At 43.8% G+C, this 18,214-nt stretch overlaps 1 protein-coding gene across 3 annotated transcripts in view; it reads right to left on the bottom strand.

The window, feature by feature from the left end:
* Positions 1–18,214, bottom strand: part of KHDRBS3 (KH RNA binding domain containing, signal transduction associated 3) — a 145,154-nt gene that overhangs the window by 32,632 nt on the left and 94,308 nt on the right. For all 3 annotated transcript variants that reach the window (XR_009760222.1, XM_061606987.1, XM_061606985.1), the window contains one exon: positions 2,709–2,901. Coding sequence is in view for 2 of the 3 variants with exons in the window: in XM_061606987.1 (XP_061462971.1) it covers positions 2,709–2,901 (193 nt within the window). In the remaining variant the exon portion in view is untranslated. The remainder of the gene's footprint in view (positions 1–2,708; positions 2,902–18,214) is intronic.

The raw sequence follows: 18,214 nt of genomic DNA, 5'->3' as shown, positions 1-18,214 counted from the left end.
TATACTGTTTTCTAGAGGCTTCTTGGAATATAATCGGGGTTCCTCAGTGAAAACATCAGCAACGATGGACAAGTTTGCTCATTGCTATTGATTGCTCCCTGCAACATGAAACTGACAGAGGGGTTGGATCCAGACTTGGTCATACTTTGAAGAGATCCACTGAAATCAATGGGATTTAAGTTAGCCATGACTCAGTGGGTCTAGTCCAAGTATGACTAAATCTGGATCCAACCCAGGGAGTGGTATGTGAGAACTGAGCGCATATGGAATTCACACAGGGCAATAATGAGGCCTAACAGCCCTGGAAACACTGCACAAACTAATTGCTCTACAATGGTTTTATGGCAACCATGCAAGGGTTCCTTTGGGAGAAAGTTTGAGAACGACTGCTCTGGAGTAAGCAAACAAACAGATCTCCTTTAAAAGTATTGGTTTTCATTTGGATAAGCCTAAGATTGACAGATATACATACGGATACACACACGCTTTCAAAAAGCTAAGTAGAAACTGAGCACAGAGGGCCATTCTCTACTTAAAATACAAGTGTTTGAATTATGGAGGAAAACTGGCGGCGAGGAGGGGGGACGGCAGTCTTAATGAAATCTACCAGCTGCACCTCCTGCCTGACCCACACCGATTTAACACACACACCAGTCCTCATAAGCTGAACTCCCTACTCCTACTTAACTACACTGAAACAAGACATTGTTCTGCCACACCCTTAGGGCAGTATTCAATACTAGTCCTACTCAGAGCAGACCCAGTGAAGTTAATAAAAGGACTAATTTAGCTTCATTAATTTCAGTGGGCCTACTCTGAGTAGGACTTAGTTGAATTCAACCCTTAGTTCAAAAGGAATTTTCAGTGATCAGTTTGTTGCTTTTATGTTCCTATTCTAGACTCACACAAAGCAAAGTGCCCCCTAGGCCTAGGAATTTATGTTGCAGCAGTTCTGGCATAAACCCCCCTCCCCAAGAATCCAGCCCTCTCTCTTCCATGTGAGGCGCCTGATGGCTCATTTGGTCTGACTTCCCCAACCCTGATGTTCATTCCCCTGCTGCAAGAAAAGAATGTGTTCATCTTGGAGGTAAGATTCTTCCGGATACTAACATAGCACCACATAACGGGAACATTTTAAATAAATGAGTGAGGCTATTCCACCTGATTGGAAAGAACCCTCAGCCAATTTACACTACGACTGCTGGGACTTTGGGGTATAGGAGGGGGCATCTTCATGGAGGAAGAATGGAGAGGAGGCAGCCAGATAGCAATAGAAAGATCTTGTATGGGGACATAACATGGATGGATCTGGACAGACAACCCGAATAAACAAAGCAATGGAAGGCTGGAGACCAGACTGTCCTCCTGAAGAATCATAGGGTTGCATCCCAGGCTGTGTGAATGGAGCTCCACTTGTGCAATGGAACTTCCACTTCCTCTCCTCTCTCTGTGCATCCCCAAAATCTGCTCCAGAGGGCCCCCCACTCTGCTATGTGAGTGAAACATATTGGATACAACTCATGCCTCCCTGGAGCTTTTTAAAGCAGTAGCTAAGGGGGCCATCACTGTAATTTGAGCACTACAATATCCTCCAATGGCAAAGTTCTCAAACTGAGAGGCCAACTGTTTATGGAGGCTTAGGTAGTTGCTAAGATGACACAACTTTTGAGTATCCTGCACTGTTTGGGGGTAGTCTGAGAAAACTAAGTTGAAAGGATGGAGGAGGAGCTTGGGAAAATCCTTCCCCTCGTTTCAGGTGTCCAAATGTTGAACTGAAACGGATGTTTGTGCTCTCCAACATCTCATTCTCATTTTGAGGGAGCTTGCAAATAAGAAAGGGACTAAAGTTGCTTTACTTGTCTCCCACTCCAGCTTTGGAGGAAAAGGAGCAAAAGGTTAAACACATCCTTATTCAACAAAGCTTCCACAATCAAATTGGAGATCCTAGCCAGTGATTTCCCACACTACATCTCGTTTGGCTGTTTGCCAGAAAGTAATTGCACTGAAATCAACAGTTCCTTTCTCCAAGGAACACGGCCAGGATTTGGGCACAACTGTTGCAGTTTGTTATGGTACAATAAGAAGTAATTATAGAGCAGCATGTCCACATTATTTGCATGAAGTTCTGTTTCAAGTTATAGTACAGTGTGAAAAACATATTTTTAGTACACTTGGTAATTAATCAGAAAACTTAGAGGAAAAACAGTGCAGAACCTGCCACTGTAGATATACTGGGAAGTCATGTGGTTTTTATGGGGAAGGGCCACAGCTCAGTGGTAGAAGACATGCACTGCATGGAAAAAAGTTATATAATGAAGATGCCAAGCACACCTCTATGGGAAGGAAATTCCACAACTTTGGGGCTGCCAGAGACTGCCCTCTCATGCCCCTTCCCTTCTGAAAGTGGTGGAACTACCAAAAGGACACCCTTTGCTGATCTAAACACCGGATAGGGCCTGTAGGGAAAGAAGCCATCTTTCAGATATTTGGGGCTTAACTATCATTGTGGCTTTCAACACTAACATGAGCCCCTTGAATTGGACCCAGAAATGGTCCAGTTACGATGGACCAATGGTCTGATTCAGTAAAAGGCAGCTTCCTGAGTTCGTAAGATGAGCACATGCATCATAATGTTCTGGACTCAGACACAGTCTCCTGAATTTTAAAACACTCTCCTAGATCAACAGCTTTAGGGTGGTTGTACTTACATAGTCTCCATATGTATCCTGTACTGGAGGAAGAGGAAGAGGTCGGTAGCCTGCAGGTGGTGGAACTCCCCTTGCCCTGGGAGTCAGAAGACCACGGCCACGAGTAATGGGACCTCTACCAGGGGGTATTCCTCTGGGTGCTGGTGCCCCTCTTGGAATGCCTGCAGGTGGGGGTGGCACACCTCCACGGGCTCTAAGAACAAAAGAATAACATATAGCAATTGCACATTCCAATTAATCTGTCTCTTGGCTGTTGGTCTTGTTTGTTTTATTTTTAACTTGTAAACCACTTTGATGTTTTTAACAAAATAGCGGTATAAAAATATATTTATAAATAAAGAAAATAAACACACACTACTGTAAACTGTGACTTGGTGATCAGCACTGCAGACAGGTGTGAACAATCCAGCAAAATATAATTTTAACCAGGGCTGTGGAGTCGGTATGCCAAACCTTCGACTCCGACTCCCACTCCTCTATTTTTCTACTGTCCGACTCCACCCAAAATTGCTTCTTGTCAATCAAAGTTTATTTGGAAGTCGGAGCCGGTACATTTCTACCGACTCCGACTCCACCCAAAATTGCTCCCGACTCTGACTCCACGACTCCCAATTCCACAGCCCTGATTTTAACCAAAGGTCTCTTAATATTAGTTCCCCAAATTTCCACCCTACTTCTCAGGGAGCTCTCACAGTGGATCAATTAAGCCTACAATAAAATACAAAAAACATTACATAACTATCATAACCAGACAAAGCACCATAAACTCAGAACCAGCTTAAAGTGCCTTACTAGCAATGACTTTTCAAGTAAGAATCAAGAGTAACTAACACCTATCTGAGGGGAGAAGTAAATGAACCATCAACACTAATTGGGCAAGCTTGTGCCAGATTTGCTACAGAGAGAAGGTTCCACTAAAGAAATGGTAAGTGGGCTTGCTTTTATCCACCCATGGCCTCTGTTTGGGAAGAACGAAACATCCCCATGAAGTTCCAGATGTCACTACTAGGAGGAAAAAGCCCACAAATCCGGATGTGCCTAATTAAAGAGGCTTGGGTACATTCTGTAGCTATTATGTAAGCTCTCCCCACTGCCACACACATCAATCTTACTAGTCAGTAATGAGGAGAAGCAGTAAGAATTGGGACCACATCCCCCAGTCCATGCCTGACAACATGGTTCAGAAGTCACACCGTTCATTTTTTGTTTTTACAATGGGCATGCACACACACACCATAATTAAGTATGATGTGCATGTTCACAGGACAATCTATGCATTATTTCCTGCACAGAAGTGTTTGCCATTTAAGAATTCAAAATTCAAAGAAGAAGCAGCAAATATATTCAAATACAGAACATGCATTCCTGTAATAGGGAAGCCACATAAGTGGTGATTCTTCTTCCACAGATTTACTCAACAAATAGAAGTGGATGCACTAAATGGCAGGGGGCCAATCCTTATGTTGCTTCACTGCCTTAAAAATACATCTCTCCGCGCCCCCCCACCGCAATTCCAGAATATATTCAGTTAGTCCTAAGCGTATTTCATGGTTTAAATTCAAATCATCGTAATATTAAATGTCTACTAACAAGTATATTAAGACAGCAAGAGATATTTGTTTGCATGATAATTCCACTGTTTAACAGGCAACTCCATTTGTAAAACAGTCATAAGTGTTCAGCCACTTTATAATGACACATTGCTTGGAATTAGTATGCAAATACACTACTGATGGGCTCATGAAATGTCCCCCTAATCTCAATAAGCAATCATAATAAAAACCTTTTGGGGAGTCAAAACCTCCAGCTTCATCAACCCTCAAGCACGCAACATGCATCTGTATGAATACAAGATGTTTCACAGATTTCAAATGATGTTTAAAGTGTGTGTCACTTGCCACCATATGGTTCTCTCTTGAACACCATGATGCAGATGACCAACAGTTAATTTTAACTTTAGTTCAGGATTTAAGTATTCCCTCCCTTATCAGCAAATACAGGACAAAATCGTTCCGATAGTCAAAACCTTAAATCTGATTAAGTTCATCGCATACCTAGAATGGCTGTATGGTATATCAAAGTATTTCTGTTAAGTCAGCATGTGGACTCCTACATCTTTTATGTGGTCATCCTTTAACAACACTACCCATAATGTTTTGAGAGCTACTCATTATGTGGATCATTCCTACTGCATGAAGGTTTCCCAGTCCATAGCCAACAGTGTGCTGTGCAGGAAAATGTAAAAGAAACAAGTCACACAATGGATAGCTCTCACATGGTTCCATACGGTGGCTGTTATCATGTTATGACATGCTTACAAGCCCCTTTGGATGTTATCTTTAACCATCTTGGCCGTAAGACCCTCTCCCTGCTTGCTGGCCTCTTTCCACCTGGCCTGGAAGGGTGGGGCTTTGACTGAATGCAGCTGTAAAAGGTATCACTACCTGAAGATGCCAGAGTCCACCTTGACTGTGGGGTGTTGTTTAGGGGCTTCTGTTTGGGTAAAAACTTAATTTCTGATTGTTGGTTTTTTGTTTTGCTGTTGTTTTTCTGTATTTTGTTGGGTTTTATTAGGAATTATAAGGATGTATCAATTTATTGTATGTTTTTATGATGTTTTTGTTAACTTATTGACCATTTGAATTTATTTCTTACAGTGAGTTGTGTAACTTTTTTTTCTGTTCATGTTGTGAGCCGCCTTGTGCATAAATTGCTATGGAAAGGTGGCATACAAATAAACAGTGATGATGATGATGATGATCTTTACAGTGTGGGAGCCTCTGCAGCGGGTACCCCTTCCATGCTGCTCTAGTAAGGTCAGAAGATCTCTAGGCTATGAGGAGGAGCCCAAGATGCTGCTTCTTTCTGCAGCAGCAGTTGTCATCCAGAGGAAACTGAGTCAACGCTAGTAAAGATGGGATTGTCCACTAAGCATAGTGGACATTAGCAGAACTGTGGGGGAGCTGCTACATCAGCATGTACACTTTCCCACAACATTCTGGTAATCCTGGAAGTGGCTCCAAATCCCCATTTTGCAATAGACTTGTTTGGTTTTTAGAACTGGGCTTTCAAGCCTAGTATGGTTCAGGACCTCTATCATTTATTTAAAATGCTTAAATGATACCCTTCAGTTTAAAAAGCAGCAAACAAAACAAAAAAACAGCCCTCAGTAACGTAAGATGCCAAGACTTCCCTCATTCTCTGACAACGGTATGAAGTTGCCTTATGCTGCAGCCTGACAACTTTTCACCTGAGAACTAACTTGGGACTTTGCATATTTATTTATTTATTTATTAAATTTCTATCTTGTCCCTTCCTCCCAGAAGGAGCCCAGGGTGGCAGGCGTGCAAACCAAGTACTCTGCCACTAAACCATAGTCTCAGCGTTATCAAAACAATCAGGGTACATCCAACGTATACAAAGCTGGAATTAGACACATAGGATGTAAAAACCTTGCCAACGATACCTCATCATGTTTTTGCATCCCTCTGGTGCTGTCTTGGAAATTCATGGTTATTCCTATTATTGGTCAGATATCCAATGATGGTAGAAGGGAGAGCATTAAACTAAGGTACAATCCTATACCTGGGAGTAAATCCCACTGAACTCAATGGAACTTACTTCCGAGTAGATATGCACGTTATTTCTTTATTTCTATACATCCCACCCTTCCTCCCAAAGGAGCCCAGGGTGGCAAGCACATCAATGCTAAAACATTTTTACAAACGAGTTCCAAAAACAGACAAAAACATCCTAACAGTATAGGACTGCACTGTGCATGTGCAGTCACTTCACAGTAAGCCCAAGAAATAGAGAACATTGTATGATGCCCTTCAGTTAAAATGCAGCAATCAAAATTGTTCTGTTTTTAGGAGCATTTCCCCCTCTACAGTGACTTCAAAAGGGGCTCCCTGTAACCACCAATCAGCAAGCTTTCTCAGTACTGGGAACACGCCTTCAGTCAGTTGACTGGCAATGAAAATATGTCTTCATAGGAGATTGCTGAAACCGCCAATCACCTGATAGGTGGTCACAGTGACTTCCTTTGAACTTTGATAGGCGACAGTCACCTCACATCATTATGACATTACGTGACAGGTGGGTAGCCCCCACCCACCTGTTAAAAGTTGGCCATGGAGGGTGAGGGAAATAAGGACCTGGTCTGCTGGCCAGATCCAGTTCCCCACCCTTGTATTAATTTACTCTCAATGACATTGTCCAGAATACTCTCTCACATTACAAATGCCTCTTCTCCATGAACAGCCATCAAAGATCATGCAAGAGGTCTAAAGAGGATTTAAACCTTGTGTGTGAAAATGTCATGGTCTGCTGGCCTACAGCACACACTACTCTTGCTCAGCTTCCTAGAGAGCTCTAACTCTCCTAATGCGCAGACAGCTTTGGGAACCAATCCAATTTGTTTCAACCACTTCAGCTGATTGGATCAATTACTGATGCCTCTTTCATTCCCCTCTTATTTTCTTCTTGTCCTTTAACCAGAAGGGAATCTACCCCCAGAATTGCCATAGGTTTTAGATAAATGCAACACAAAAGAAACAAACTGTACTTAATCCAAACCTTGTTTGTCCTAATTAATAATATGCACACGGGCAATATATATTCTATTTTTACACAGTTATTTTTGATATTCAAATGTAACTTCCAGTTACCTGCAATATGATCAAGATTTCTGTTGCATGTTTATAACTGTTCAATGTCTCCTTTGGTTCATGAGCATTCCAGAAATGTGAAGATTCACCATGCAAGTGTGCAGTCTTGTTATCATAGTATTATATTCGGCAAATTCCGTTTTCCTAAATATAAGAGACCAAGTTCCTAGCTCTTAAGTAACAAAAAGAAGGATGAAGTTTATAGAGAGAATCTGGAGAGGACTTGGAAGCCTGAGGAGATGTGATAAGGACTTTGATTATCTGCAGTCTGGAATTCACGCAGAGCATCAGTGGTCCAAAGCCTCCTCTGCATCCTACGTTTTCGCTTAAAGGGACAATTTTGGATAAAAAATCTACACATGTTCAGCATGAGATATAAATTCTGAGCACCCACTCTGGAGTTAACAATGCCTCGATCATTTAAGCTTTCACTTAAGGAGCAACATTGGCCTCCAGTTGTACACAATGAAATCCTGTGGCATAAACATCTGTGATATTATCCTTTCATTCCTCTGATGAACGTATCATGATTACAAAAAAAAACAACCCCCAACAACCTATTATTCATTTTATGTTCTACTTATTACTAATCACTGCTTCCTTAAACATCAAAGCAGAAATAAGTAGGGACTCTTGACTCGTGTGTGCGTGTGTATATGTGTGTGTGTGTTTTCTGGGCTCAGAGGAAATGCATCCTAAAGATCCTGCTGCCCTAAAGATCCTAATGGAAGGGTAGTGACTTTCGCTCCAGAGTGCTGGAATCCCTGGAAATGGCTGAAGGGGTGGGTGGGGGTGGGGGGAAGCATGCTCATCCTTCTCACGTACTTGTGATCGCAATGCTTTGTGCCAGGCAAAAGGGAGGCAAGTGACAGACTACTTCCTTAAGTTCACCCACCCAGACTTCCAAGACAGACTGACTGATTGACACACACACTCTCTCTCTCCCTTTCTCTCTCTCACACACACACCAAAAGTTACTGTTCCCACTATCACCACAATTATTGCTGGCAACGGTAAAATAGGTAGAGACCATGACCTGACCTGCTCTATTGCCCCCTCTATTGTCTTGACTAACAGAGTTGTTTTTGAAATCAGTATACACTAAAAAAGAAAAATTAATGATGCTTCCAAGTTACCTTTAACATGTGGTGTAGTGGCTGGAGTGTTGCATTTGCACTAGTGCCCAAGTTGTGCCCTCCATATGTTTTGGACTGCAACTAGTATCAGCCCCAGCCAGCACAGCTGGGGACTTGTGGTCCAGAGTAGCAGGCTGGTGGCACCAGATTGGCAAAGGCTGAAAGAATTCAGGGTGCTTCTTTCCCCAGACACTTATGTGTATATGGGTATTTTGTGCATCTGACAAAAGTGGCTCAGGTCAAGGAAAGCGTTTGCCATTCTGTGTTTGCAACTCTTTTAAGATCCCCCAAGGCTCTGTGTTGTTTTTGCTATACACCTCTAGAACTTCGACTCCATCCAGATTTGCTGCTATAGTTGCCAGACAAGTTGCGCCCGATCTGTTCAGGGTGATCCTTTGAACGTTGTGTTTACATGAACTAAGCTGAACAACAGGATGAGGTCACAGAGCCTGGCTGGTCTGCACCACCAGCAGCAAGACTTTTTGTGGCACCCAGAAGACTTGCACATCTATGAGAAGGGTAGTAAGCTCAATAGTAAAGCATTTGCTTTGCATGCATAGGGTCCCAGGTTCAATCCCCAGAATTTCCAGGTAGGGGTAGGAAGGATTCCTGCCTGAAACCCCAGAGAGCCACTGTCAGTCAGTGTAGACAATGCTAGGCTAGATGGACCACTGGTCTGACTCAGTATAAGGGAGCTTCCTGTGTAGAAAGACCTAGTTTCTAACCCTACTCAGTCATGAAGCTCAATGGGTGATCTTAAGGAAGTCACTCTTAGCTTAAACTAACTCACTGGGTTGCGAAGATAAGACGTAAGAAAATTCATTCATAGGCAAAAAAAATCCTTACAGTTTAAGAACGTACCTATAGCCAACTGATATTTCTATCAAACCTTAAAAAGCAGAAGAATTGGGCAAGTATAGTGAATGCACCAGGGGAGCAGGAGGCCTGACCTCTGAGATATTGTACTGCCCTACAAATTTGTAAAAATGCAAACACATTTTGGATTGGTCTTTCACAGTCCAATCCATTTCCTGTGTAGCTTGGAAGAATTTGCTAACATGTGGGGAGATGGGGAGAGGAAGGGAAGGAAAGGCAAGTCTGATCATTTGCATGCTTACTGAGTTCAGTGGGATTTACTCCCATGCAATCATGGTTAGCATAGGTGAAACTGGCAAAAGGGAGGAGGAGAAGGGAGACGAGGGAGGGCTGGAGTGGGGAGGGGAGGGCAGGTTTGATCATTTGCATGCTTATTGAGTTCAATGGGATTTACTCCTGGGCAATCATGCTTAGGGTATGTGAAACTGATGCGAAGGAGGGCAGGGAGGGGAAGGAGAAAGGATAGGAGGAAGAGATTGGGTGGGTGAGCACTGGGCAGAGGGAAAGCCCCTTTCCTTTCCTTTCCTTTCCTTTGGGAAAATATTGTAAACAGTATCGTTATTTTGGGGGGATTTCCCCACCTTTTTATTCTACAGCAAGAGCCAGTGTGGTGTAATGGTTAAGGTGTTGGACTACGACCTGGGAGACCAGGATTCGAATCCCCACATAGCCATGAAGCTCACTGGGTGACCTTGAGCCAGTCACTGCCTCTCAGCCTCATGAAAACCCTATTCATAGGGTCGCCATAAGTCGGAATCAACTTGAAGGCAGTACATTTACATTTTTATTCTACAGCAGGCACATGTAGTCTCCCACCCAAATTTAAACCAACCTGTCCCTGGCCACATCTACACCAGACATTGATTCCACTTTAATTAGTCATGGCTTCCCTCAAATATTCCTGGGAAGGGTAGTTTGTGAAGTGTGCTTAGAGTTGTTTAGGAGACTCCTATTCCCCTCACAGAGCTCCAATTCCCAGAATTCTCTGGGAAGAGGGGCTGACTGTTAAACCACTCTGGCCAATGGAGCTCTGTCAGGCGAATAGGAGTCTCCTAACAACTCTCACCACCCTTCACAAACTACCCTTCCCAGGAATCTTTGGGGGAAGCCATACTGTCTAAAGTGAAATAAAGGTCTGGCGTGGGTGTGGCCACCTGATTAGGCAAGGCAAACAGCTGTGAGTCTGGCTTTTAGAACACTAACAGTTGGTTCTTACTGAGCATGCTGTGCTTATCACAGACTTCAATGTTAAATTTCTTAAATTAATTAAAAATCAGCCAGTCATTTTTTTTTTAATTTTTAAACTGTAGAAAATGAAGGTCAGAGTATGGGACAAGGTCAGTAAGAGGATTACATGTACTCTGTGAACATGGCTGATTTTTGAATTAATTTTAACAAATTATGAGACCACCGACAGAAAAAAAAAGTCCAACAGGGGTCAAGATTATTTTACTCGTTTTGGACTTTGAACTCTGGATTCTCTGAGTCTTTGTGTATCACCATGAAAATTTAGAGGGTTGTTAAGCAAGCAGTTCTGAATTCAGAACTGTAAGTTTTGTAAGATTTTGTTTTGAAATGAGCTTATGAGAAGCAGGAGAATGGCATGGGAGGTATTTTCAAGTTAACATGGCAGAATGTGAATAATCCATACTGTATAATAAGAAAAACCCTGTTGGAGCAGACCAAAGGCCCATCTAATCTAGCATCCTGTTCTCACAGTGGCCAATGAGATACCTCTGGAAAGTCTGTAAGCAGATCCTGAGTGCAACAGCACTCTCCCCACTTGTGATTCCCAGCAACTGGTATTTGGAAGTCCTGTCTACCGAGTCCAGAGGAAAGAGCAATCCTAGTTATAGAATGCATCCCAGCATAATCAGGCAAAAGACCTAAGTGAGTCATGTCCATTAATTTCAATAGGTCTGCTCGGAGTAGGGCTAATGTTGGATACAACTCAGTCTTTGGAGGAAGGGTAGGACAAATATGTAACAAAAACAAACCATTCAAATAAATAGCCCCACACTGCCTGGAATTTGGTAACAATATAACTTACTGGTCATTGCTAAGAACTTGAATTTCATATTCAAAATATTAAAAGTTTTGCACACACAGTTTAAATTCTGTTGCAAGGAAAGCTGAATTCTGCATCCTGTATAAGTCACATTAACTTTGCAAGCTTACATGATTGCTCTACTATTTTGCATTATTTACTCTAATTACATCATGGGGAGGGATAAGGACAGCGCTGTTTTTGTGACAATACTCGCAGGCACGGGCTGTGCTCTGCATTTGGCCAAGCCCCAGGCTGAATTGAGCCCTCCAGAAGCTTTTGGGCCTTGGCCAAGTTGGGTTCAGATAGCCCCAGATCACTACAGGTCAGGTATGGTGGCCCAGAGTGACCTGGGGCTATTGGGGGGGGCAGGGCATGGGGGTTGGGCAACAACATCAAATGCCAGGTGCCAGCCTCTGGAAGTAGGCAGCCACAGAGTGGCTTCCAGAGGGCCCCCTAACCGATACCAACCTCTGGCATGGCTCTTTGATAGTCTGCTCCAACGAAGTCCTCCCTTCAAAGCTGGTGTTGGGCAGTGCTACGCCTAAGGCCTCACCTTGGTTCTGCCCTGCTCAGGCTTTCATGGCATCCCCTGAGATCACTAGTGATCCTGCAAGAGGAAGCACGGGCAGAAGGAATCTCCCTCGCATCGCTCTGGGGGCCACACGCCACCCGACAAATACACCCCTTGCCGGCCGCAAAGCTATTCTTGTACATTGCTGGTTATACCCACATGCCCTGTGGGCGGGGGAGGACGCATAGTGTCTCCCCCCTCAACCATGTTTTTAATTCAAAAAACCCTTAGCCCTGCCCCCCCCCAAAATAACTTTAGGTATGAATCCAGGTTGGATGGGTGGTCTCATCTTCAGGACAGGGCAGACTGGCCCTCTTTGCGGCCCACAGACTGAGGCCATGGGGTCGATTGGGAGGGCTGTGCACAGCCCTAGTATGGAGTACTGTCACCTCTTTTTCTGCTGCCTATGGCAACTATTTTGTGCTAGTACCCATAGCACTTTTATCAAGATATGAGTACTGGCACCTCATTTTTTTACCAAAAAAACCCTGGATAAAGATGTATGCAGGACACACACCTATGACAGACCAGCCCTTAAAATCTTGTCTACCCATTTATGCCAATCATATCTAAAGGGGGCTAAAAAGGTATTTTTAAAAAATGAAATCAGACGCCAAAGTACACCTCACACTTATCCACATGTAAATGTAGCCCAATGGCTCCTTGTTTAATTTGAAAAGCCATTTTAGGAGTGGCAATTGGAAGGGGAAAAGCAGCAGGTCACCTTTTCCTTACCTGCTATTTTTCCCATTCACTCCCCTAGAACTGCGGAATACACACAGCATTGGTGATGACTGTTATGAGACTTACAAGGAAGAGGACCTCATGGAGCAATTAGAAAGAAAGCCTAATCTTGCACAAGACCCACTGAGCACTTGGGAATTTTAACTGGGAAATGCACAAGTTCCCAGCAGCGAAGGTTTCTGATTTCTGGAGCTCGAAGATGGATTGATGGACTGGGATTCATGCAGCAGCTGCTTTTTAAGAATGCCAGGGACCACAGTGCTTTTATGAAGCAGCTGTCAACTGCCCTATAGAAAACTATATCCTATCAATCAATCCCTCAAACTATGCCCTAAAAGCAGAAATGGAAATAATAAGGGTTGGGGGAGAATATTTGAATAGTTCCAAAATGAGATGCTCAGGTTACTAAAATCCAAGTAACAAATAGATCTACTCATCATACGAAGTGACGGGTTCTGCACAACTCAAATGTTTGCATATGCTAGGGGAAAATCCCAGTTTAAATCTAGCACTCAGGAAATTGGGCAGCCCTTCCCCTAGTGCTGCACAGGCCTGGCACCAATGAATTTGATACCAGCTTCTAGGAATTTACAGTATTTTTCCAACACTGCTCTAAAGCTAATAGAACTTGGACCAATACAAGTAACGTGCCCAGCTCTATTTGCATCTCTACTGCCAAACTGTGACAACTCTCAGCCAGGTTATCTTGGGATGACTACTCCTCACCAGGGCCGGCTCCAGGAACTCGCGCACGCATGCACGCACTCCCCCACACCCTCCCACCTACCTGTGCTACGCGCACACATCTCTGCCATCAACTAAGATGGCAGCAGGGGCTTCAGTACCTTAGGGAAACCGCGGCCGCCATCTTCGTTAAGGACAATGGTAAAAGAGAGCAGACGGGTAGGTGGGGGGGGCATGGGTGGGCCACAGATTGCGGAAGGAGAGCGGAGGGGCAGCTGAGGGGCCCCCTGTAGCTCCAGGGGCTGTCGGGCCAGTGCCCCACCTGGCCGCCCTTTAGAACTGGCCCTACTCCTCACTACAACTACACTGTATCTTGGCAAGGAGATATAGAGGTAGCCATGAAAAATACAAAAAGGGCTGAGTTGAGGTTAGGAGACATTTTAAAATGACTCTACCAAATGCTGCACAGAACTACTAAAAACAATCATGGAAACCTGCTAAGAGAGATTCTCTGTCACATATTTCTTATGCTAAATTTGAAAGATTTTTACAAATTCATCTACAAGACCTTGAATTTGTTGAAAGAACTGCAAAAAAAATACCTCACATAACTTGTGTGTGTGCGCACACGTGTGTGTGTGTGTTGGAATCGCAAGGACAGCTGAAGTATTAAGATTAGATAACATTTATGTAACCTGAGAGAAAGTGATGTATGTGCATGTGTGCTGGGGGGGATGTTTTAACCTTTTTGAATGTAAAGTGTTAAATCTGTTTTTCCTCAAACTTAGCAAGTAGAAAATGTCTCTCCCCCTCCCCTCCCCAATGTAGTACAACTGAACAAGGTATAAAGATATGAGTAAGCTGAGTTCTCTCTCTACCATATCAGTATTACTTGTGCTGCAGGATACACCTTGTACCTGACCTCAGAAATAGTTGTGAGTCTTTGTAAACATCCAATGCACTTTTCATGGTGGATGTACTGTTTTAATACACACACAACACCACGCACCGCTATGGACAGACTATTAAGTTACCACAGTGTACCTCCGATTGCCAGTTGCTAGGGAGCACAAGCAGGAGGGTGCTATTGTACTCACAGACAAAGGAAGATGCTTTATACTTAGTCAAAGCATTCATCCACCCAGCTTAGTACTGTCTACACTGAGTGGCAGCAGCTCTCCAGGATTTCAGACTGGGGCCATTTCTGGGTCTAAGTGGAGATGCTGGGGATCAAACCAGGGATCTTCAGCATGCAAAGCAGATGCTCTACCACCTTTCATGTCCTGATTGTGGATTCCTCATAGGCCTCTGTGAGAAATTAATACTGGGCTAGATGGACCTTTTTGGTCTGACCCAGCATCCAGGCTCTTCTTATCTTCTTGCAACGACAACTGATCGGTTCTCTGCTGGTTGTAAATAGTGGTTTGACACCAACTATAGTTAGCAAAAAAGCTTGTGTAGACATCACACTAACTATTATTAGATCTGAAAGTGAAAGGAGGGAGCAGAACAGTTTGCATGAGGGGAGGGAGCCTTCATGGCGCTCATGATTATGTAACCGTCATTAAGAGGCAGCCATTACATCTGCCGCAGTTCTAAATAAGATAGCAGGGGAGTATTTTGGAGACCTTGTGTAGATATAATCAGACACACAATACAGAGAGCCATGCGTTTTCTACAGGTGTTGTTGACATACTTCTAATCTCTGATGCCCAATTGCAGCCCTTCCCACTTTATTTCATCATGCAAACCTCGACATAAACAGACAGGCCTCAGTCTGTGGGCTCCTGCTGGGAAGCTAGGGTGGAGTAAGAGAAGAGTTCAGCGTAAGAAGTTCTAATAAAGGCAAAAGCAGGAGTTGCATGCAGGCTGACTGATTTGTGTTTTGCATGATGAAATGCACTGAGGAAAGCTGCAATCTTTTGTTTCAGACAGCTGTTTGAAATTAGCAATTTAAACAGAAGAAGAGTTAAAATAAAATGTTTTCTTTTTCCAGTAATGGATTTAAACACACACACACACACACACACAGGAATTTGACCTCTTCTAAGTGGCACAACATCTGAAAGACAGGATACTTCAGTGTTAAAATGTCATTTTAACATCAGGCATCAACAGGTAGCATTGGGGGAGGAGGTTTCAGACCCTTGGCCTCTCAATTGTGGTGTGCCACAGGGCTCTATCCTCTCTCCCATGCTATTTAATATCTATATGAAGCCGCTGGGGACAATCATCAGGAGATTTGGGCTGCAGTGTCACCAATATGCGGATGACACTCAGCTCTATCTCTCATTTAAATCTTCACCAGAGTCTGCTGTGGAGACCATGTCCAAGTGCCTGGAATCCGTGAGTGGATGGATGGGAAGGAACAGGCTGAAGTTGAATCCTGATAAGACTGAGGTGCTACTCGTGGGAGACAAGGGAAGGTTGGGAGATGTTGACCTGGTGTTCGATGGGGTGAAATTGCCCCTGAAGGACCAGGTCCGCAGCCTTGGGGTTGTTCTTGATTCCAAGCTGTCCATGGAGGCTCAGATTTCGGCAGTGAGCCGGGCAGCTTGGTATCAATTGCACCTCATTCGTAGACTGCAGCCCTACCTTCCTGCTCATCAGCTCCCACTGGTGGTACATGCCCTGGTCACCTCTCGGTTGGATTACTGTAATGCGCTCTACGTGGGGTTACCCTTGAAAACGGTCCAGAAATTACAACTTATACAGAATGCTGCGGCTCGACTGCTTACAAACTGTCGCCGCCGGGAACACATCACCCCAGTGTTGTTCGACCTACACTGGCTTCCAGTTATTTTCCGGGCCCAATTCAAGGTGTTGGTATTAACCTTTAAATCCCTATACGGTCTCGGCCCAGTTTATCTGATGGAGCGCCTCCAGCGCCACCAACCATGCCGCCCAACAAGATCAGCCACACAGGACCTTCTCTCAATCCCGCCAACTAAAACAGCTAGGTTGGCGGGGACAAGAGAGAGGGCATTTTCAGTGGCGGCCCCCACTCTCTGGAACTCCCTCCCGTATGACCTTCGACATGCCCCTTCCCTGAATGTATTCCGCCAAGCTTTGAAGACCTGGCTCTTCAGACAGGCCTTTGGGACTTACGGGGAGGGTTAAATTTTTACGACCAATAGCCTACTACTCTGTACTGGAACTGTTTTATTGTTATATTGTATTTTATGATGTATTTTATTATGATGTAATGTATTGTTGTTAAATTGTACGTCGCCTAGGGTGGCCATTGGCCAGATAGGCGACCCACAAATTAAATTATTATTATTATTATTTCTCCTGCATGATATCCAACCCGTCCAGGTTCCAGGTTTGGCAGGTTCCCTGGGCAAGATGCTCTCAATGGGTTCCCTTTTCTAAGTGTACCCATTTCTTGCCAGTGTCATAACTGCCCACTCACCTCCCCTCTCCCCTCTAGGCCCAATCCACATCACTGCCTAGGAGGAGAAAGCAGAGCACCTGGAGGCTTCTGTTGCTCCTTTCCTTTGCTTCTGTCACTTTTCATGTAGTTGGAAGGAGGAGGCAAATAGCCAAAAAGACCAAGGAGAAAAAGGAGCAAACAAGACGTTGGCAGTGGGTCCCTCTGCTGTGGTGTGGGCCTTGGCAAGTGCTTGATAATACTGAATCCACATTCTTCCCTCCATGCTTCAATGATAAAAACTTCTGATACCAGCAAGGCCAGCCCTCTTTCCTATGAATGCACACGGTTGAGGGTTCTTGCTTTCTCCCTTTATCCGTATCTACTCAGAGTCCTTATATGTGGAACTTAACTTAGTTCACCTAAGCGCACAGGTTTCCAACAGCAGTCGTCAAAAAGTAGGCAGATTTTAGATAGAGAACCCCACCCAAGGATTCTTGGGTACTGAGAGGCACTAGAAATGTTCTATTTGTGAGTCAGACTTCAGACAGCAGAATATTCTTTTAATATATGCTATTTATTCATATCTTGTACACTACAACTATTAAATAGCAGAAACAGAAAAAAAGGAAACAAATCAGCAGGAAGTAAGTTGCAGTATATAATTTAATATCAAAGTATAAGACCTTAAAATACAACTTACTTAGGTTACAATACATGAAAGGACCGAGTTAGAACTCAAAGTCTTGTTACAGAGCCAAAGCGACAAAGTACATGGAAATAATACATGTCACATTACATCTCGCCCATCAGATGACATAGATGAAATAATTATTCCTGCAGATCTTCTTTGACCCACCTCCACCCAGAGATGGGTGCTAAGCCTAGAGTGGCTTGGCTTTTTATATGCTTTCTTATCAGAGAAGGGATGGTGTCCCATGGCTTTATCAGCTGCCATCTCTCTGTGCTGCCTCTCTGTGCTAAAACGGTAAACTTTTTGTCAACAACTAGTTGGCTTAACTAGTTAACGAAATCAGGTGTGCCTCTCTGGTGGTTCTGGTTACTAAGTCTCTTTCAGACTCACCAAAAAACAGAATGCCTTAAATGGTGTTAAATGGTGTTCCAGCAGCTTTCTCAGATGTTTACAAACTTAATGAAGCACTGGCTGCCTTCCCAGACTCCAGATCTCCCTGCTCTCTGTTACTGAACTCTGAGAGACTCGGTGCTTTACAAAGAGAGGGGGCAGACAAGCCTTTTTTCAAAGAACCTTTTTGCTGTTTTGCAATACACACGCTAAAAAATAAATTCCATAGCAATACCAGCAGCAAGTACTTTTTCAACCTAATGGGATCAAGCCCATTACACTTCCCAAGAGCTACTAACAGAAGTGAATAGGAGATGC

Source organism: Rhineura floridana, chromosome 1 (genome assembly GCF_030035675.1).
Source record: "Rhineura floridana isolate rRhiFlo1 chromosome 1, rRhiFlo1.hap2, whole genome shotgun sequence".
NCBI lineage: Eukaryota > Metazoa > Chordata > Lepidosauria > Squamata > Rhineuridae > Rhineura > Rhineura floridana.
The sequence above is the reverse complement of the archived record's forward strand: the minus strand, read 5'-3'. Positions and strand labels throughout refer to the sequence as shown.